At 40.1% G+C, this 15,456-nt stretch overlaps 2 protein-coding genes across 4 annotated transcripts in view; both read right to left on the bottom strand.

Annotated features, from left to right (window-relative positions):
* Positions 1-3,331: 3,331 nt before the first annotated feature.
* On the bottom strand, positions 3,332-9,645 carry slc25a38a (solute carrier family 25 member 38a). 2 transcript variants are annotated; one of them, XM_084743596.1, is made up of 8 exons: positions 9,624-9,645; positions 6,858-6,928; positions 5,758-5,882; positions 5,498-5,582; positions 5,188-5,367; positions 4,750-4,918; positions 4,451-4,611; positions 3,332-4,268 (listed from the first exon to the last, which is right to left on the bottom strand). In XM_084743596.1, the coding sequence occupies exons 2-8, from the start codon at positions 6,870-6,872 to the stop codon at positions 4,146-4,148; spliced, it is 858 nt and encodes a 285-aa protein (XP_084599722.1). In that variant the 5' UTR covers positions 6,873-6,928; positions 9,624-9,645; the 3' UTR covers positions 3,332-4,145. The 2 variants fall into 2 exon arrangements, with proteins under 2 accessions (XP_084599722.1, XP_084599721.1); XM_084743595.1 differs by lacking the exon at positions 9,624-9,645 and adding an exon at positions 7,054-7,498.
* Positions 9,646-9,813: 168 nt separating this feature from the next.
* The window catches only part of LOC146309719 (myosin-9-like), a 41,381-nt gene continuing 35,738 nt past the window's right edge, over positions 9,814-15,456 (bottom strand). For both annotated transcript variants that reach the window (XM_084743593.1, XM_084743594.1), the window contains 11 exons: positions 15,009-15,257; positions 14,712-14,924; positions 14,411-14,623; positions 14,137-14,298; positions 13,925-14,053; positions 13,743-13,831; positions 13,533-13,656; positions 13,097-13,305; positions 12,760-12,868; positions 11,981-12,153; positions 9,814-11,400 (listed from right to left, as the gene is read on the bottom strand). In XM_084743593.1, coding sequence (XP_084599719.1) covers positions 11,289-11,400; positions 11,981-12,153; positions 12,760-12,868; positions 13,097-13,305; positions 13,533-13,656; positions 13,743-13,831; positions 13,925-14,053; positions 14,137-14,298; positions 14,411-14,623; positions 14,712-14,924; positions 15,009-15,257 — 1,782 coding nt within the window. In that variant the 3' untranslated portion in view covers positions 9,814-11,288. The remainder of the gene's footprint in view (positions 11,401-11,980; positions 12,154-12,759; positions 12,869-13,096; positions 13,306-13,532; positions 13,657-13,742; positions 13,832-13,924; positions 14,054-14,136; positions 14,299-14,410; positions 14,624-14,711; positions 14,925-15,008; positions 15,258-15,456) is intronic.

Raw genomic sequence — 15,456 nt, 5'->3', positions numbered from 1 at the left:
ATCTTACAAATAAGGCTAAGGAGGAATGGGGTGATGTGTGCATGGTGCAATAACATGTTTTGCAGTTCTTTTCTGGGAAAAGTCGAGGTCGTCAACATACACAGGGTGGGTTGCACCAACGAAGATGAATTAAGATGAGTTCTGATCAGAGTTTCATAAAACTAGATTTTAAAAAAGTAAATCTAGATTTAAAAATGAGTAGAAGTGTGTTGCACACTTAAAAACCAATCTCAATTCAGTAAAACACTCAAGTAAATCCAAACTCTTAACTTTCAGCTGCACTGTATTCCCTCCTAGCTAAAATTAAGTAAACAAAGCATTGCATTGTTTGCTAGATACCTAAAAAAGTAATAAAATAAACTTGATTATTTGTTGCAAGTTCAAAGTTTTTGTGCAACAGCATTAATTTCATTGAGGTTTTGAGCGAAAAAAAAAAAGAAAAAGAAAATTGGTGCAGCATAATTCAAAGTTCATCCATGACTTAATTAGGTTTAAAAATTAATCCTTGCTGGTGCAAACCAGTCCCAGAGTTGTTTTGGTTTGGTCAGTTACCATGTCGTACCTCATAAATAATTTAAGAGCACAGACTTTGGCACACTGTAATTTTGTACTCAACTTTTCAAACTGTGGTTCATAAAATCTGACTCACATTAACACAGCGTCAAATCTGATATTAAATAGTAGTATTCATATGAAGTTCATATAAAGTTTAACAGACAAATATTGATACAAAACTTCCCATTATTCACAAAATAGAGAAGTTTATGTATCTTTGTATAGTCTTTAATTTAAGTTAAAAGAGCATTTGCATCTTGATATCTCCTTCTCTTCAAACTCCATAAATTGAACCATTGTCTATTGTTTGACAAATTATTTCACTTTTAAGGGACTGCTATGGGTTCTGAGGAAAATTGCCACTAAGGACCTTCTAGATAATAAAAAAAGGGAATATTTAAGTAACTAAGGGCAAATACTTAGAGATTATAGGGTTTTCCCTTAAATCACCCCAATGAAATGATTTTAGGCAACCCATACTTTCCTTACTTGACAAATTGTGGGAAACCTAAGCCTGCATGCTTGTGTGTGACCAGGCGCTGACCTTTAATAGCTCACCATAAATAGCTTAATGTCTTACTTTAGCATGATAATCATATACTCCTCGTCCTTATTTTCCATTTGGTGTTATGTCACCGCTGTCCCAGTGCTGCTTATCTCTGTCTCACAGTACTGTGATAAGTCTTTGGCCTTCATGTTCTGGCAGTTCGCTGCAATTTGCTGAGCAACACGTCTGTTTAATCTCTTGGAAGTGCCTGTAACAGTTTTACACCACTGCTGGCCCAGTACACCGGATATCTAACTAGCACAATCAGTCATTATTTTATATAATCTGTGCAACTGTTAATGAGAGAAAAGTGACAAAGTACAGATCGTGCATATCAAGTACTTAAACTTGTAGGAGACAGCTTTTATTTTCAAGGTTGTTATCCATTCTGTCATGACTCAGAAATACTAAACAATTTAACTCAGGGCCCAACAAATAAAGATTGCCAAAAGCATCAGATTATTAATCCAGCAGTTTATTTCTGGTTCCACACATAAGGAGGACACAGATGAAAGGCTGGGTTGAAATAAGATTAATATGTCACAATGACCCCTGGCCCCTGTCTGGACCAAGCATTCAGTATGTCAAGAGACAAAGGGGTCAGTCTGGCCTCTGGCTCCAACTAGAATACATCACTCAGTAGAGTGCAGATCCCCACCAGGCAACAGATGATGAAGAACCTACTGCAAAATGCAACCAGTGGAGATTTGCAAAGTTTCACCAACATTAACATGACCTCCACGTATGCTGTCCTACCTGAAACAAGATTTCAGTGTAAAGCATTTGATGATCACATGCGGCGTCTACCATCCGGTTAAGAAGAGTGAGAAGTCAGCTGTCAAAAGTAGTATAAAACAGAGCAGTAAGAAAAAATACTGCCTCACAGTTGAATGACTTCACCAACCAGTCAAGTTAGAGTTTGCATCTATTACTGTCCAGATTTTGAAGAACTTTGATATGGAATTTATCAGTGACCTGAAACACTGAAGGAACTTAATAAAAGGTGTAGTTTTGTCAGAATTTAAGTACCTCACCTCGTCATTTTATCCTATTATTGGTGTGTAATGTAGGCATAATTAACTTGTGAATTCTTGAGTTTTGGCCAACAATGTGTTAAGTGAGGTAACAGTGACTGTGACCTTTGACTACCAAAATCAAATCAAACCATTTCCAACTGATCATTTGTGCCAAGTTTTTTAAAAAAATACCACGTTCACAAGGATGAGATGACCTGAAAACATAATGACTTTGGCCACAGCTGTCACTGGCATGGAGCCATAAAAAAAAGGTTTTTAAAGATTTCTTTAAAAATTCAGAATCACAGAGGTCCTTCTACATCCAGTCATGAATGTGCACAAAAATTAGGCTGATGGGTCGTATAGTTTTCGAGATTAGCTGCAGCCAAGCAGCAGGAACTTTGATCATGCACACACACACACACGCGCGATTGCATGATCCCCTCCAAGCCGGGATAATTAGTCCATGAGCCAGGACCCCAAATTTGGGCTCCAGGTACCATCTGGGTTTAATAACTGTCATGATTTTTGGAGAGGTATACATTCTTGGTGTTAGAAAATACAGTATGTTACAGCACTGGAACGTTGGTAGTTGTCAGTGTGTAATCGCTCGATTTATAACCCCCTACCAAAACAAACAATAAAACACTCTTCCTCAAACTGATAGTTCTCTCTTATCACTGACTTTGTTGAATAAGAATATGAGGTTTGTCTGCTTACAAACCACAGCGCCAAGGTTGGACTGCTATTTAAATGTAAATAAAAGTAGCTGTGCGGTGTTTTTTACTGGCTTTTTTTTAAAATGAACAAATATTTTATTCTAAAAATGAAATGATTTACTCTACTGAACTGTGAGTGACACAAATTGTTCAACAGAATTTTACATTTGATGAAAACTGCTTTAACTCATCGTGAAAAAATTCAGTCTTGAGTAGTTGAATATAAATGCTTTACTTGATATTGGCCACTTTTCAGAAATGATTATTTTAGGGTAGTTAGAAAATGTCTGACAGCACACACAAAGCTACCACTGGTGCAACGTTATAACATACTTTCTAACTCTAAAGATGTGTACCTGGCCAAAAAACACCATGAGCATTATTCCTCTCAAATGGTGCCGACGATCCCTACAGTCCCACAAACTAAATGTGAGGCTGTCACTTCCTGTTGAATCATTTACACTGAAAAAATGAGTTCATGTTCCACATAGATATATTGTACAGTGTTTTATTTTCTTAAACATCCTAAAAAAAGGTAGAACGCTTTAATAATGGTCAGCATCATTTCAAAAATTACACTTCAAGCAAATATCAAAACAAAAAATGATATTTTAAGGCAGATGAATGTACTACAAGCACATATTTTGTTTTACATACAATATAAGAATATAATGCTGTATGGCACACAATGAATTACCAAAAGGACTAATAAATATATCCATCTATAAATATACAGTGTGTTAGGCATTTAAGAGTCTCTGCAGTTTTTAAACTGCGTCACTACAGACCTGCTGGGGGTTAAAGTGCAGTACAGACAGCTGAGCCGTATGTGGGACACTATCTTGAGTTACGATGGCGTGCATCACAGCAGTCTTTTTGCATTTTCCACGACTATGAAAAACCACTGAGGCCTTTGTACAAGGTGGAAAATCTCAGTTCAAATACTCATTAAGGATCAGGATTTTTTACAACTTGTAGTGCAATACAGAACATCTTAGCATAGCTATATTATTATTAGAGATATTTTCTCCAGTGTTGCAATGCAAAGGCCAAAAAAATCTGGTTCCTGAACTTCAGCCATAACCCAGCAAAGCACATTTCACGGAGCAAATCCTCCACGCCTCTCTTGTAATGTGCGTGTTAGTCATTTAGACAACAAGTGTTTGCTTTCTTCTCTCACCAGTTACTGAAAGTCTCTGACACTGTTATGACGAAAACATCAGGCTCGTCTGCACTGGAGCAGTTCCTCCTCATTCTTCACTCTGCGACTTGACTTTAATCTCTTCTTTCTTGCTTCTCATCAACTCTTCAGGACTTCAGTCCGATTCGAGCCATCATCTGCTCGTACACTGTCCACGCCATGGCGGCCATCATGGTCCTCCTCAATGCCCGAGGAACTGCCCCTCTCAAGAACCCCTGGAGCCCATGTTCCTGAGAGAGATGAAAGTACAAGAACAGGCGTCAGATTAAATCATTGATAGTATCACGCAACCACGGCTGTGCAGTTAAAACTATGCTAACTATATAGTTATAAAGTTACTTGTAGTAGCTTTAATAAAGCAGAAAACAGGTTTTGACCTGCCAGTCAGTGTCATGAAGAGTGAGACAGTTACCGTATAGATGTATCTGATAGCTTCTGCTGTCCTCAGCTGTGGATTCACTTGGACGTGTGTTTTAACCACATCAGCAGGCTGAGTGATCAGGGAGGCCAAGATACCCGCCAGGACCCCACAGCTGAAGTTAGCCAGGGGGGCAGAAGGAGACGTGCTGATCTCTTCAAGGGAGACAGACAGTGGGATGTTAAAAACAATCACCTGGACTAATCTGTGTTAGACGTAAATGTAAAGAAAGGAATACAGAAAAAACAAGTACCAGCAGTTACTGTTTCTGTGTCTTAATTGTGGACACTTACCTTTGGGCAAAGAGGCTTTAGTCTGGCTGTAGAACATGACGTAGATACCAGAGAAAGGAACGTCTCTGAGGAGAGTGGCCATCAGGCCAGAGAACAGTGCTGCAGGACCTTCAGTCTGACACACACTGCGCAGAGCCCCGGTCACACTCACGTAACTGTATCTACCACACTGAAAGACAAACATATATAGTTTAGTAAGTACATAACACAGGTGTCAAATAACACACATGCCCAAATACAGACAACAAATGAAGCTAAAACTCTTTGTGCAATTCATTTTTACCACATTTTGATTTTTGTCTGGGTTTTATAATGATTTATATTGTATATTTCTCTTTTAAAAAGGCCCAGTTGCTACCAATCTACTATTATTTTTGTTCACACTTTCTTATCAAGCTTCACACAGAGTACCACAGCTAACATACTGTCTGTGCTTACTTCAAAGCGTGTCTTGATGACAGTGACCGGCAGCATGAAGACCCCTGCCACCGTCCGGGCCCCGCCTCCCAGGAGCACGGCCTCCACAGGCCCCGGGCTTCTGTCCTGTAAGAAGTGCTGCTTTAGGGAGTAGTAGGTGCTGAAGTAGAGCCCCACTCCTGGGATGGTCCGAGCAAAGGACTGGAGGAGCAGACAGATGAGAGACCACAGTCAGAAAAGAGAAAATCTGAAGCTGGTGAACATTTTTTCATACACGCAGAAGATGTTCAGTAAGACAGGCAGAGGATGGAGAAAAGAAAGATGTTCTAACCGGTGAAATCCCTTTCCACAGTCCCAGCAGCCTCTCTGTTCGCACCACGCTCAGGAGCACAGTCACCATCCCCACTCTGCCCGAGCTGAAAGAGGAACATTCAGATGAGCTGACAGAAAGGTTATCAATGGTTAATAATGAATACTGCTATCACGTGTCCAGTCAATACCGTCAATACAGAAGTTATTGGAGGTCACAAAGCAAGAAAGCACGTGATGCAAACTAGTGATACTGATAACTGCGTGTGTGTGCAGACTCACCCAGGCTGCACGCTGCCCTGCAAAGTCTGCAGACGGGTTTTGACCAGGTCAAGAGGCTGGAAGAGCAGTGTGGAGCAGGTCCCACTGAAGGAGCCGCACATGAAGGCCTTGATAGCTGGGTGAGCCTGGGGAGAGAGAGGAGGTAGGGTGTTAAAGAAGGTGGGAGAGGAGAAAAAGAAGGAGCATACGATGAAAGATGGGCAGGAGGCACCGAATAACTTATAAGTTTCATAAGGCCTGAGCATCAAAGCGAAAAATTGAAGTTCTGTTTTTCAAGCACTTTCAAATGACCCAAAAAGAAATTTCCAGACTTGGCTCTCAAAATGCAACTGCAAAGCACACTGATGAAATATTTTTAAAAGGACGGGTTGAACTAGATAAGTATCACTTCTCCTGCTCTGTCTCAGACATTGATTATTTAGTCCAGTTGGAAGTTTCCTGGTAGGTTTATTTCTTACTCTTGTTTGTTATGCTATGCTTCCTAATTTCCAGAGTAAGAGATCAACAGAGGACTTATGGAGCTATGAATGACAAATATGTTGAATGAATTGTTTCATTACAAATATTAAAAGACTTATCATTTACACTAATGAGTAGACACCAGATTACGCAGAAAATCAATAAATTTCGATGAGTAAGCAGATTCCAAACCTTGAAAACACAAGATAAAAAGTTAAAGTTGCAATTATGCAATTGCCAAACTCTCAAGACTTTGTCCAAACCCTGTTTCTTATTATGACACTGTGCCAGACACTGAAGAATGAACTCTGCCATGCCCGCCTTTTTTGTATATTTAGCTGTGATGTAACAACACAATTTGACACCATAAACTTAATAATCTAGCAGCCTTTCACCTGTTCTTTGTTTTATCTACATTTGAGGACTCCCTGCATGTCTGGTCAAGAGAGAAGAGGGTAAATTAAGTAATTAATGTGTCAAGCTGTTGTTATCAGAGAGACAGGGTGTCCTGACCTTGAGTTAGTTACTAAAGGCAACAACAAGGATAAATCTTCTGTTTGAACTGAAAAATTATAAAAAATAAACCCACTCACCCCAAAAAAATCAAAAGTGTGAATAATTGTTCTGGCTGCAAAACTCACCAGTGACAGTTCCATAGTTCTTCAGGATGATAAATCACTCCACTGTCGTTAACTCTGAAACGTTTCCACACCTAAAAAAAAAAAAAAAAAGAAAGAAAGAAAAGAAATGAAATGAAACCAGGGGGAAAAAATGTCTTTTCAATAATGGGGTCAGTTAGTTAAACAATGCAGTCTTTGCCTACAGAGCATCTCTTACAGATGATGATGGAGCATGTACACAGTCCTGCTGTCTGTCTCAGGCTGCAGATGATCAGACACACACAGCAGTCTTATTATACAGGTCACCTGACCGACACTGTGGTTCCTATTTGCAACCACCCGTCACAACGCGCAGCTATTCATTAACTAAACAAAGATCACCGTGCTACATATTAGGATGTGGATGAGGATGGTGCACGTCACTCTGCAGCTGCATGTTTTGTCCATGTGAACCAGTGAAATGTGATAGAATAGAAATAGAAAGCACATTGCATTAGAGTAGTCTGGGTAAGTGTGAATGCAGTACATGGGGGGTCTGATAACATCATGTGTTTTCATTACTGAGCAATATCTTTGTCATCTCCATATTAGGGTTGTGCAATTAATCAGAATATCACTGACATCACAATATGTCCAAATGCAATATCCAAACCACAGAAGCTGCATTTGTTTTAATAAAGGAAAGACGTGATAAAACAGCATTAAAATTGAGTACAGCACTGCTGTGGAGCAGGGTTGTAGTAGTAAATATAGAGGTAGGTAAACTGTGGGTTGACTATATTTTACCCACCTTGTTTTTCCCTCTTTGATTGATACAGTTGATCTGAAAATAAGCGAGTAAACTCTAAGCCTCATTTCAAAAAGGTGGAAAACTGAGTGTACTTGGGTTTATCCTCCTCCACATCCCTGTGGCAGAGATGATCTTTTTCTCCAAATGTAAGAAAACACATTTGCTCGATGCAGACCCCAACAAATGTCACATCACCACGATTTTGATAGTTTTAATTGAAAATGAAAATTGTGATGCAGTTCAAATTCTTGAATAAGCACTTAAACTATTAAATGTCAGTAGTGTATCGTTTTAAACTTGTGGTATTGAAAAAGCACTGACACTGTTGACAACTTTAATAGCAATATTTGTCAAAAATAATGGCAGTTTCACATTTTGTGTAAACCTGCTCCAAATGGAGGTTTGTGAGGTGAAATATTTGATGATGATTTAGCATGTGGAGGTACAGTGACAACACGTGTATTCTGCATCAATCACACAAACGAACATTGATACACTTCTGGTGTTGCTTACCTTCTGATTGATCACCTATTCCCTGCAGTGTGAGGACACTGTGGCTGCACAGACTGACATGACAAGTCTGAATCAGATGGTTATATACTAGCCTAGTCCTTGAATTTTTCTAAAGGGTTCAATAAAGACATAAACACAGGCAATAAAACACTGGTCTGCACTGGTTCTTCTTCCTTCTCCCTCTAACAGGGCAGCAGCTCCGCGCCTCGCTCCAGTGTCGCAGTCAAGTTTTCTCTCCGTGAGACTCGAGAGATCGTAAAATAGTACCATCGAGGGCAAAAGTCAGGACCGAAAGTAAGAACGGGAGCACAGACACACCTTCAACCCAGCCTCCTCAAGAGATACCCGCTGCGGTATCACACACGATAACTGCTCGTCTCATTGATAAAAGTTAACCGGCCGGTTCCGGTTTGACGACGCAGGGTGTAGTAACCTTGATGAAGTACCGCCCACGTAGGAGTTCCTGGCTTCTGATTGGACAAACAGCTTACGTGACATAAATGTTAACCAATTAATGGAAGGCTTGAGTGACAAACACAGGAACTTGTCTACTCCCTCTAAAAAAGATCAATTTAGACGGAACAAATGTGAATTTATTTCATTTTTTATATTTATTTATTTATTTATATGTTAAACCCGGATATCTGCTGCTTTTGATTGTTTCAGATTTGTAACATAAAATAAATAGAACAAATGTGTTTTGTTTTATTATATGTGATAAAAAAAATAAACCAGGGACACCATCATCTATGTCCTTTGGTGTAATTTGACATAGCCTATTTCTTTTATTTTATTCAATTTTTTTTTGACACGTCTACTTAGCAATATAAAAGAAAAAAAAAAAACAAGAAAAATGTATTAAAAAGATATAATTAGCCATGTTTTAAAAATAACCATGTACACAGCCTATAATATAGATACATTTATACACACATACATCACATTGTAATTATTTTAGATATACAATAACAAATGTAAAACATACATGATATACAATAAATACAAAATAACCCTACAGAAAATATAAAAATTACAATATTAGGCCTAGTCTGGGAATTGATATGCCTTGAATGTTATCTATTAACTATTATTATCAGCTAAATAATCTTAAAGTTAAAACATAAAAGTTATCATAAGACAGAATGACTAACATAATATTGCATTACTATTATTGCCTTAATGTGAATCTTTTGTATGTATTATTTTTAGTACTGATGAGACTACATAACTGGCAACTAGGAGCAGAAGTATAAAGACAGAAATACTTTTGGGCACCTCAAAAATGTATAATATTAAAGAATACCCAGGACATTTCTATCCACATTTGAACCACAAATGTAATTTCTAGTACCAGATAAAATACTTTGTAAACATTAAAAACATTTTATTGTAATTGAGTCATGTCATGAATAGGTCTGCAACTAAAGGCCGTCTTATTACAGAAACACAGAAAAATTAAAGATACTATGAAAAAGAGTTCTCACCCAAATTTCCTCATCCTTGTTTACTATGTTTGACTCACTGGTGAAACTGGTTCTGACTTGTTTTTGCTCTGCTCTTCCCTTTCAGAAAACCCTGACTGCCCTCTACTGGAGATAATATGTCATTCCTTAAACAACTACCTTGAGGTATTGATTGAAAGACTTGCATGAAATGAATGAAAAACACAACATGTAGCAGTTTAGAAAGCCTCTTTAATTGCAATAATACCAACATTTCAAAACATGATTTCCATTCCAGAGGTGAAGACAGACAAACATTACAGAAGAATTGTTGGAGATGCTTTTTTTTTTCAACTTTTTAATGATTTCCTTTGTTTTTTAATTGCACTCTGAGCTGTTATTCTTAAGTAACAACACATTCCTCTCACTTCCCAGCAGTGTGAGCCAAAAGCCACCCCTGAGCACAGCCTATGAGGTGTTTACATCATCCTGACATCAAACAAGATAACTGTTCATCTGATAAATCTACTCAGTACCCGGCCACATATTAAATATCAGCTGGAGTAAAGGGTACATAGGTTACAGTGATGAAGTACATCCCTTCCTTCTGAATATGCTTTTGGTTTGCAACCTCAGCTACTCCTCCCTCAACAAGCTGTGCTCTGAGATTACAGTGTGTGCAGTGAGTAATAAGCTACCCCACCACCCCATTCAAACTTTACCTTGAACATTAACAAAAACACTGAGTGATAAATGTAAAAATCAATGCATGCCCAGAGAAAAGCCAACCACCCTGCCCAGTAGAACGCAGCTGTATTTAAGGCTTTTAGTGTGTGTTGGCAGTCTGTGCACTCACTAACTGAGCACATGCACGTTTTTTCCAAAACTTCCAAGCTTCTCCGTCAATGATTCAACGAAACACACAAACGCAGTGGTTTATAATGTCTAGGCTTAAGTGTTTCTTTTTTTCATCTCAGTGCAAAATTGAAGAATTTCAGCACAGTCACGATCAAATGCCTTCAGTATGCGTCAATGAGTCTCCAAATGGTGTTACTTGTCAAATTTTACGTGTATATCAAATTATTAAGCTCAAAAGCGTAGTCACGAGTACTAACTGCAGCTAAATTGATAGAATACATTTCAGCATATAAACCTTCATTATAAACTGAGGCGAGAGCGTGAGCATAATAAACATGAAGCACTTTCATTCTTAACCATTATAAAAACTTCTGCATAAAATACAATTCTATAGATTGAGATATTACTTTGGTCCCCTTCCAGTAATCTGTCTTCATTTATGTATACTTCTTTCTTTGTTTTCTCTTTCTTCAATTAGAAAAATAGATCCTAAATCAGGACTATTATAATTGGAATGTTTCCTTATAAAAATATTTTACTTTTTTTTATTTTTCCCAGAGAATGAAAAATGAAGCAAAACAAAAAATTTGGCCCAAAAATAACGTGTGTGTGTGTGTTTGTTTGTCAGCATGGTGATTGTCCCAGGTTACTAGCGTCTGTGTATGAATGTGTGTTAAGAATGCATAGATTGTCAGTGTTGAAGAGATCAGCTGAATCTCTACTTTCAACAACATTCTCATGTTTGTGTTCCTCTCCGGTCAGTACGTACAGTAATGTGTGCTCATATGTGAATTTGGGTCGGTCTGTTTACGATGCAGTTCTGCAGGAGTCATGTGGCACTGCGGCTCTTCACTCAGGCTTGGGCTCAGAGGTCTCGCTCTTGGGCTCGCTCTCCTCGTCGCTTTCGACACCGCCACGGGGAACAGTGCGGCGTGGAATGCTGAAGGGGAGGTCGCCACGCCTAAAGCAGAAAATAAATAAAACCGTGACCAAAATGTCAGTAAAGCTTCATAATAACCACCATTAATAAACAGGAAATTGATAGTTAATTTAAGTTGACAACTATTTTACTGCTCATAAACATCCATAAATCAGTTATTAATCAATTCCAAACTCCAAAGTTTATAAACATTAGATGCAACATCATAATGGCCTTTCAAATTATGTTTATAGATGCCCTTCACCATATTTATCAACCATTTGCAACATTTTATAAACATCAGCTGCAAATTTACAGTGACCATCCGGATAATATTTCTATAAAACACTTTATCACCCTCAACTCATATGGAAGTTCTAACTGCAGCGCTGTAGGAGCCCCTCTAGTATCAGTTTTGCATGTGCATGGTCTGCCGTCAAGTTTGTAATAATAAATATGCAACCTTCAGGTAGACTTTCAAAATAAAGGCATGAAAACACGGAGGAGGGAAAAGCGGTCTCAGGACTGGGTGATAATTCAAGGGCTGCTCCAAATTAACTATGAGTGCAGAAAACTGGATAAAACATAGAAGGTACTGGTTCTCTACAGTCCCTTCTCTCACCTGAGCTTGTTCTTGAGGGTGGTGACTTCACGGGTCATGGTCTCTGCCGACTCAGTGGCGTCCTCCAGCTCCCTCTGCAGTTTCCTTCGGTTGGCGTTGGCTCTCTGAGCCTCTTCCTCAGCCTCCTCCAGCTGACGCTTCAGCTGCTTCATGCGAGCGTTCAACTTGTCGGCCTATAATTTCAGAACAGATGATGTCAGATGAGGTCCATCATCTTGGTCCACATTTATTTACCATTTATATAAATAATATCTCTGCCACCCTAATTTGTAACATATATTTTTATGCAGATGACACAATTTTTTATTCCACCAGTTTTTGTCTTAATCTGGCCATTGCAAATTTACAAGGTGCTCTGATACATTTCAGATCTCTCTCATCAAACTTTAACTTGTTTTAAATTCTGGCAAGACTAAACGTATACTATTCTCTAGGTCACAAAAGAGTATTCAGCCTGAAACTGAAACTGTTTAATATTATAAATACTTGGCTGGATACCAGACACTTTTCAAGCAAACTGAAAGTGAACATTGGATTGTTGTATAGAACCAAAGCTACTGCAGAGTGGCTGCCTAATATTTTAATTTGACAGTTTTTCCATCACTATCTTATTTTGGCACCATAACAGTTTTACTTGTATTGTAGATCAGTGACGAGGAATGTGGGCAGTATGGATGTAGATCTACAATACTGAGGGAAGTCAGAACAGGGAGACAAAAATTGCCACTGTAAAGCTCCTGTGATTATTAGTTTGACAATGGCGATGGAAAGCCTCTGACCTGGTCCTTGTGCTGCTCTGTGTTGCGTCTCTCGTCATCCACCTGCAGGATGACTTCCTTCAGTTTCTTCTCTGTGCGTCTCACAAGCTTGGTGGCAGCCTGCCTCTCCCTGAGTAAAGAGCACAACATTGGTCAGATGTACTGTTGAATATGAATTGAATTCATTAAAAAAAAACAACCAAAGTACAAAAGTATTATCAAAATGTACTTCAAGAATAGACAAGAGTAAAAAGTACTCAGTTTACTGTTGTAAAACCAAAATAACTAGCCGTCAGAGTAAGGGTGGTGTAAAAAGGTACAATATTCCTATCTGAAATATAGTGAAGTAAGCTTTCACCTGGTCTCCATGTCCAGCTGTTCCTCCAGCTGAGCAATCTTTGCCTCCAGGGCAGCGATGCTGGCCTTGTACTTGGATTTGACTGTTCCCTCCAGCTCCTGCAGCTTCAGTTTCAGTTCCTTGTTCTGACGCTCCAGCTGGGCACGAGCCCCTTCCACACGCTGAGCACTGCTGCGCTCCGCTGTTAGCTCCACATTCATCTGGTCATTCTAAAGAGAAAAAAGTATAGAAGTTAGACAGAAACTAGTTGGAAATTAAGCTGCAACAATTCAGTCACAAACCTGTTATGCAGAAGTTACATATAAGGTAAGCAGTTAAAACTAATGCTCCTGTTGCCCTGATGTAAATATTAGATATAAATAAGGTCCCTTTGTTAAAACCTGTGCTGATAAAGCTCAACACCATAACCAGCTGCTCTACACTCGTCTCCACAGACCTGCAGCATTGCTTTCTTCAGCCTGTCGTTGGTCAGCTCAGTGTTGCACTGCTCCTCCTCCAGCTCTTCCTCCAGCTGAGCAATACGAGCCTCCAGCCGCCTCCTCTCCTCAACAGCTTGAGCACTGAGAGATGAAGACAGACAAGTCGATAAGAGGTGATACACACAGACAGTTTGGCCATTTTGCTGCAGTTTGATAGGCATCTTTACTTCTTAGCGGCCTGGTTGTTGATCTCATCCTGCAGCTCGTCCCTCTCCTGCTGGGCCTGTCTCTTTACTCGCTCTGCAGCTGCCAGCTCCTACACAGGGATGAATGAGACAGAGCATTAAGTTCAAGTGTGAAACAAAGGCGGGGGAAGAGAACAGAGAGTTGAGGAAGAAAGCATGCCGACCTCCTGCATCTGGAGCATGTCAGCCTCCATGCCCTTCAGCTTCTTCTCTGTCTCCTTGCTCTGGGCGAGGATCTCCTCTCTGGACATGCGAGTATCCTCCAGCTCCCGGATAAGGTCCTTCATCTGGGCCTGCGCGAACAAACCATATGCTTAGTATCCAAACAGAGCTGCAGCATTTCCGTTGCAATGAAGATAATCAAACACAGACTCACTTGGAGTTTCTTCAGCTGTTTCAGGGCGTCATCACGGTTCTTGTTGGCCATGTCGATGCCTGCCTCCAGCTCCTTCAGGTCCAGCTCCAGCTTTTTGCGTGCAGCCACAGCTGCAGAGCGCTGCTTCCTCTCATCCTCCAGCTCCATCTCCATCTCTCGCACCTAAAGAATTCACATTTGAGTTCAGCCACTCCCCATACAGCAGTGTTAATGTCCATGTCCTCTGAAATTTGTATATAAAACGAAGTTACTGTCAGTCTTTATCTGTCAGTACCTGTTTGATCAGTGACCTCTTCTTCTCCTCGCCCATCTCATCACGTCCTGCCAGGTCCCTCTCATGCTGTGCTTTCATTGCCTGCATGTTGACCTCCAGACGCAGCTTGGCATCCTCTGTGGCCTGCAGCTCATCCTCCAGCTCCTCCAGCTGAGTCTTCATCTCCTCCAGCTGCTGCTCCATTGAACGTTTAGCCTTCTCCAGCTCGTGGACCTGCAGGAACAAGGGACAAAGATTTGTGATGAGAATGTCAGCATGAACAGGATAACGCTGATGACTCTAAGACGTTTTCCACACTTACGTTCTTGCCAACGTCATCCTTGGAGGATACCAGGTCCTCCATTTCAGCCCGCAGCAGTTTGTTGTTGCGGTCCAGTTCCTCCTTGATGTCCATCAGAGACTCCAGCTCACGGGTTAAAGCCAGCGCCCGGGTCTCCTTCTCACGGGCCTCGGCTTCAGCTCGGTCACGCTCCTCAGCGTAGCGGGCAGATATGTTCTTCTCCTCTGCCAGCATCTACAAAATATCAGGTGTCAAATCTTAATCCTCGAGTCTATGATGTAGATACATTTCACACACACTATGAACACAATATCTCACCTGATCAAACTTCTTCTGCTTCTTCTCCAGGTTGGAGACGATCTGTCGGAGATGGTCCTGGTCTACCAGCAGGTCGTCCAGCTCCTGCTGGAGACGTGTCTTTGTTTTGTCCAGCTTCTCATAGGCAGCACATTTCTCCTCCAGACGCTGGTTTGTTCCCTCCAGGTCTCTCTGAAGTCTCTTCTTTCCCTCCTCAGCGGTCTCCAGACAACCTGCATCCTGCTCCACCTTCTTCTTCATATCAGCAAGCTGTTGGGAAAGAGGTGGTGTCACTCAAACATTCAATGCTGTGAGGAACTGGTTTCATTATTGCAGCAAGACTCATTTTATGCAACTGGAAAAACACAAAAAACCAAGAGTTAAACTTATCCATTGAATACTTATTGGCTCAAATAAATAATGAAGGGAGATTTAATGAAGTCTGGAATATTTTTTTCATTTCATTTAC

The sequence above is a fragment of the Lutjanus erythropterus genome, chromosome 19 (assembly GCF_056507025.1).
Source record: "Lutjanus erythropterus isolate fLutEry1 chromosome 19, fLutEry1.hap2, whole genome shotgun sequence".
Classification (NCBI taxonomy): Eukaryota; Metazoa; Chordata; class Actinopteri; order Lutjaniformes; family Lutjanidae; genus Lutjanus; species Lutjanus erythropterus.
This window is presented reverse-complemented; position numbering and strand designations above follow the sequence as displayed.

Excerpts from the sequence above, each read along its gene's own strand:
- slc25a38a (XM_084743596.1), bottom strand. Across the intron at positions 5,583-5,757 it reads CAGGGCAGCGTGCAGCCTGG|CTCGGGCAGAGTGGGGATGG; the intron begins GTGAGTCTGCAC and ends TTCCTCTTTCAG. Across the intron at positions 4,612-4,749 it reads TAAAGCCTCTTTGCCCAAAG|AGATCAGCACGTCTCCTTCT; the intron begins GTAAGTGTCCAC and ends TCTCCCTTGAAG.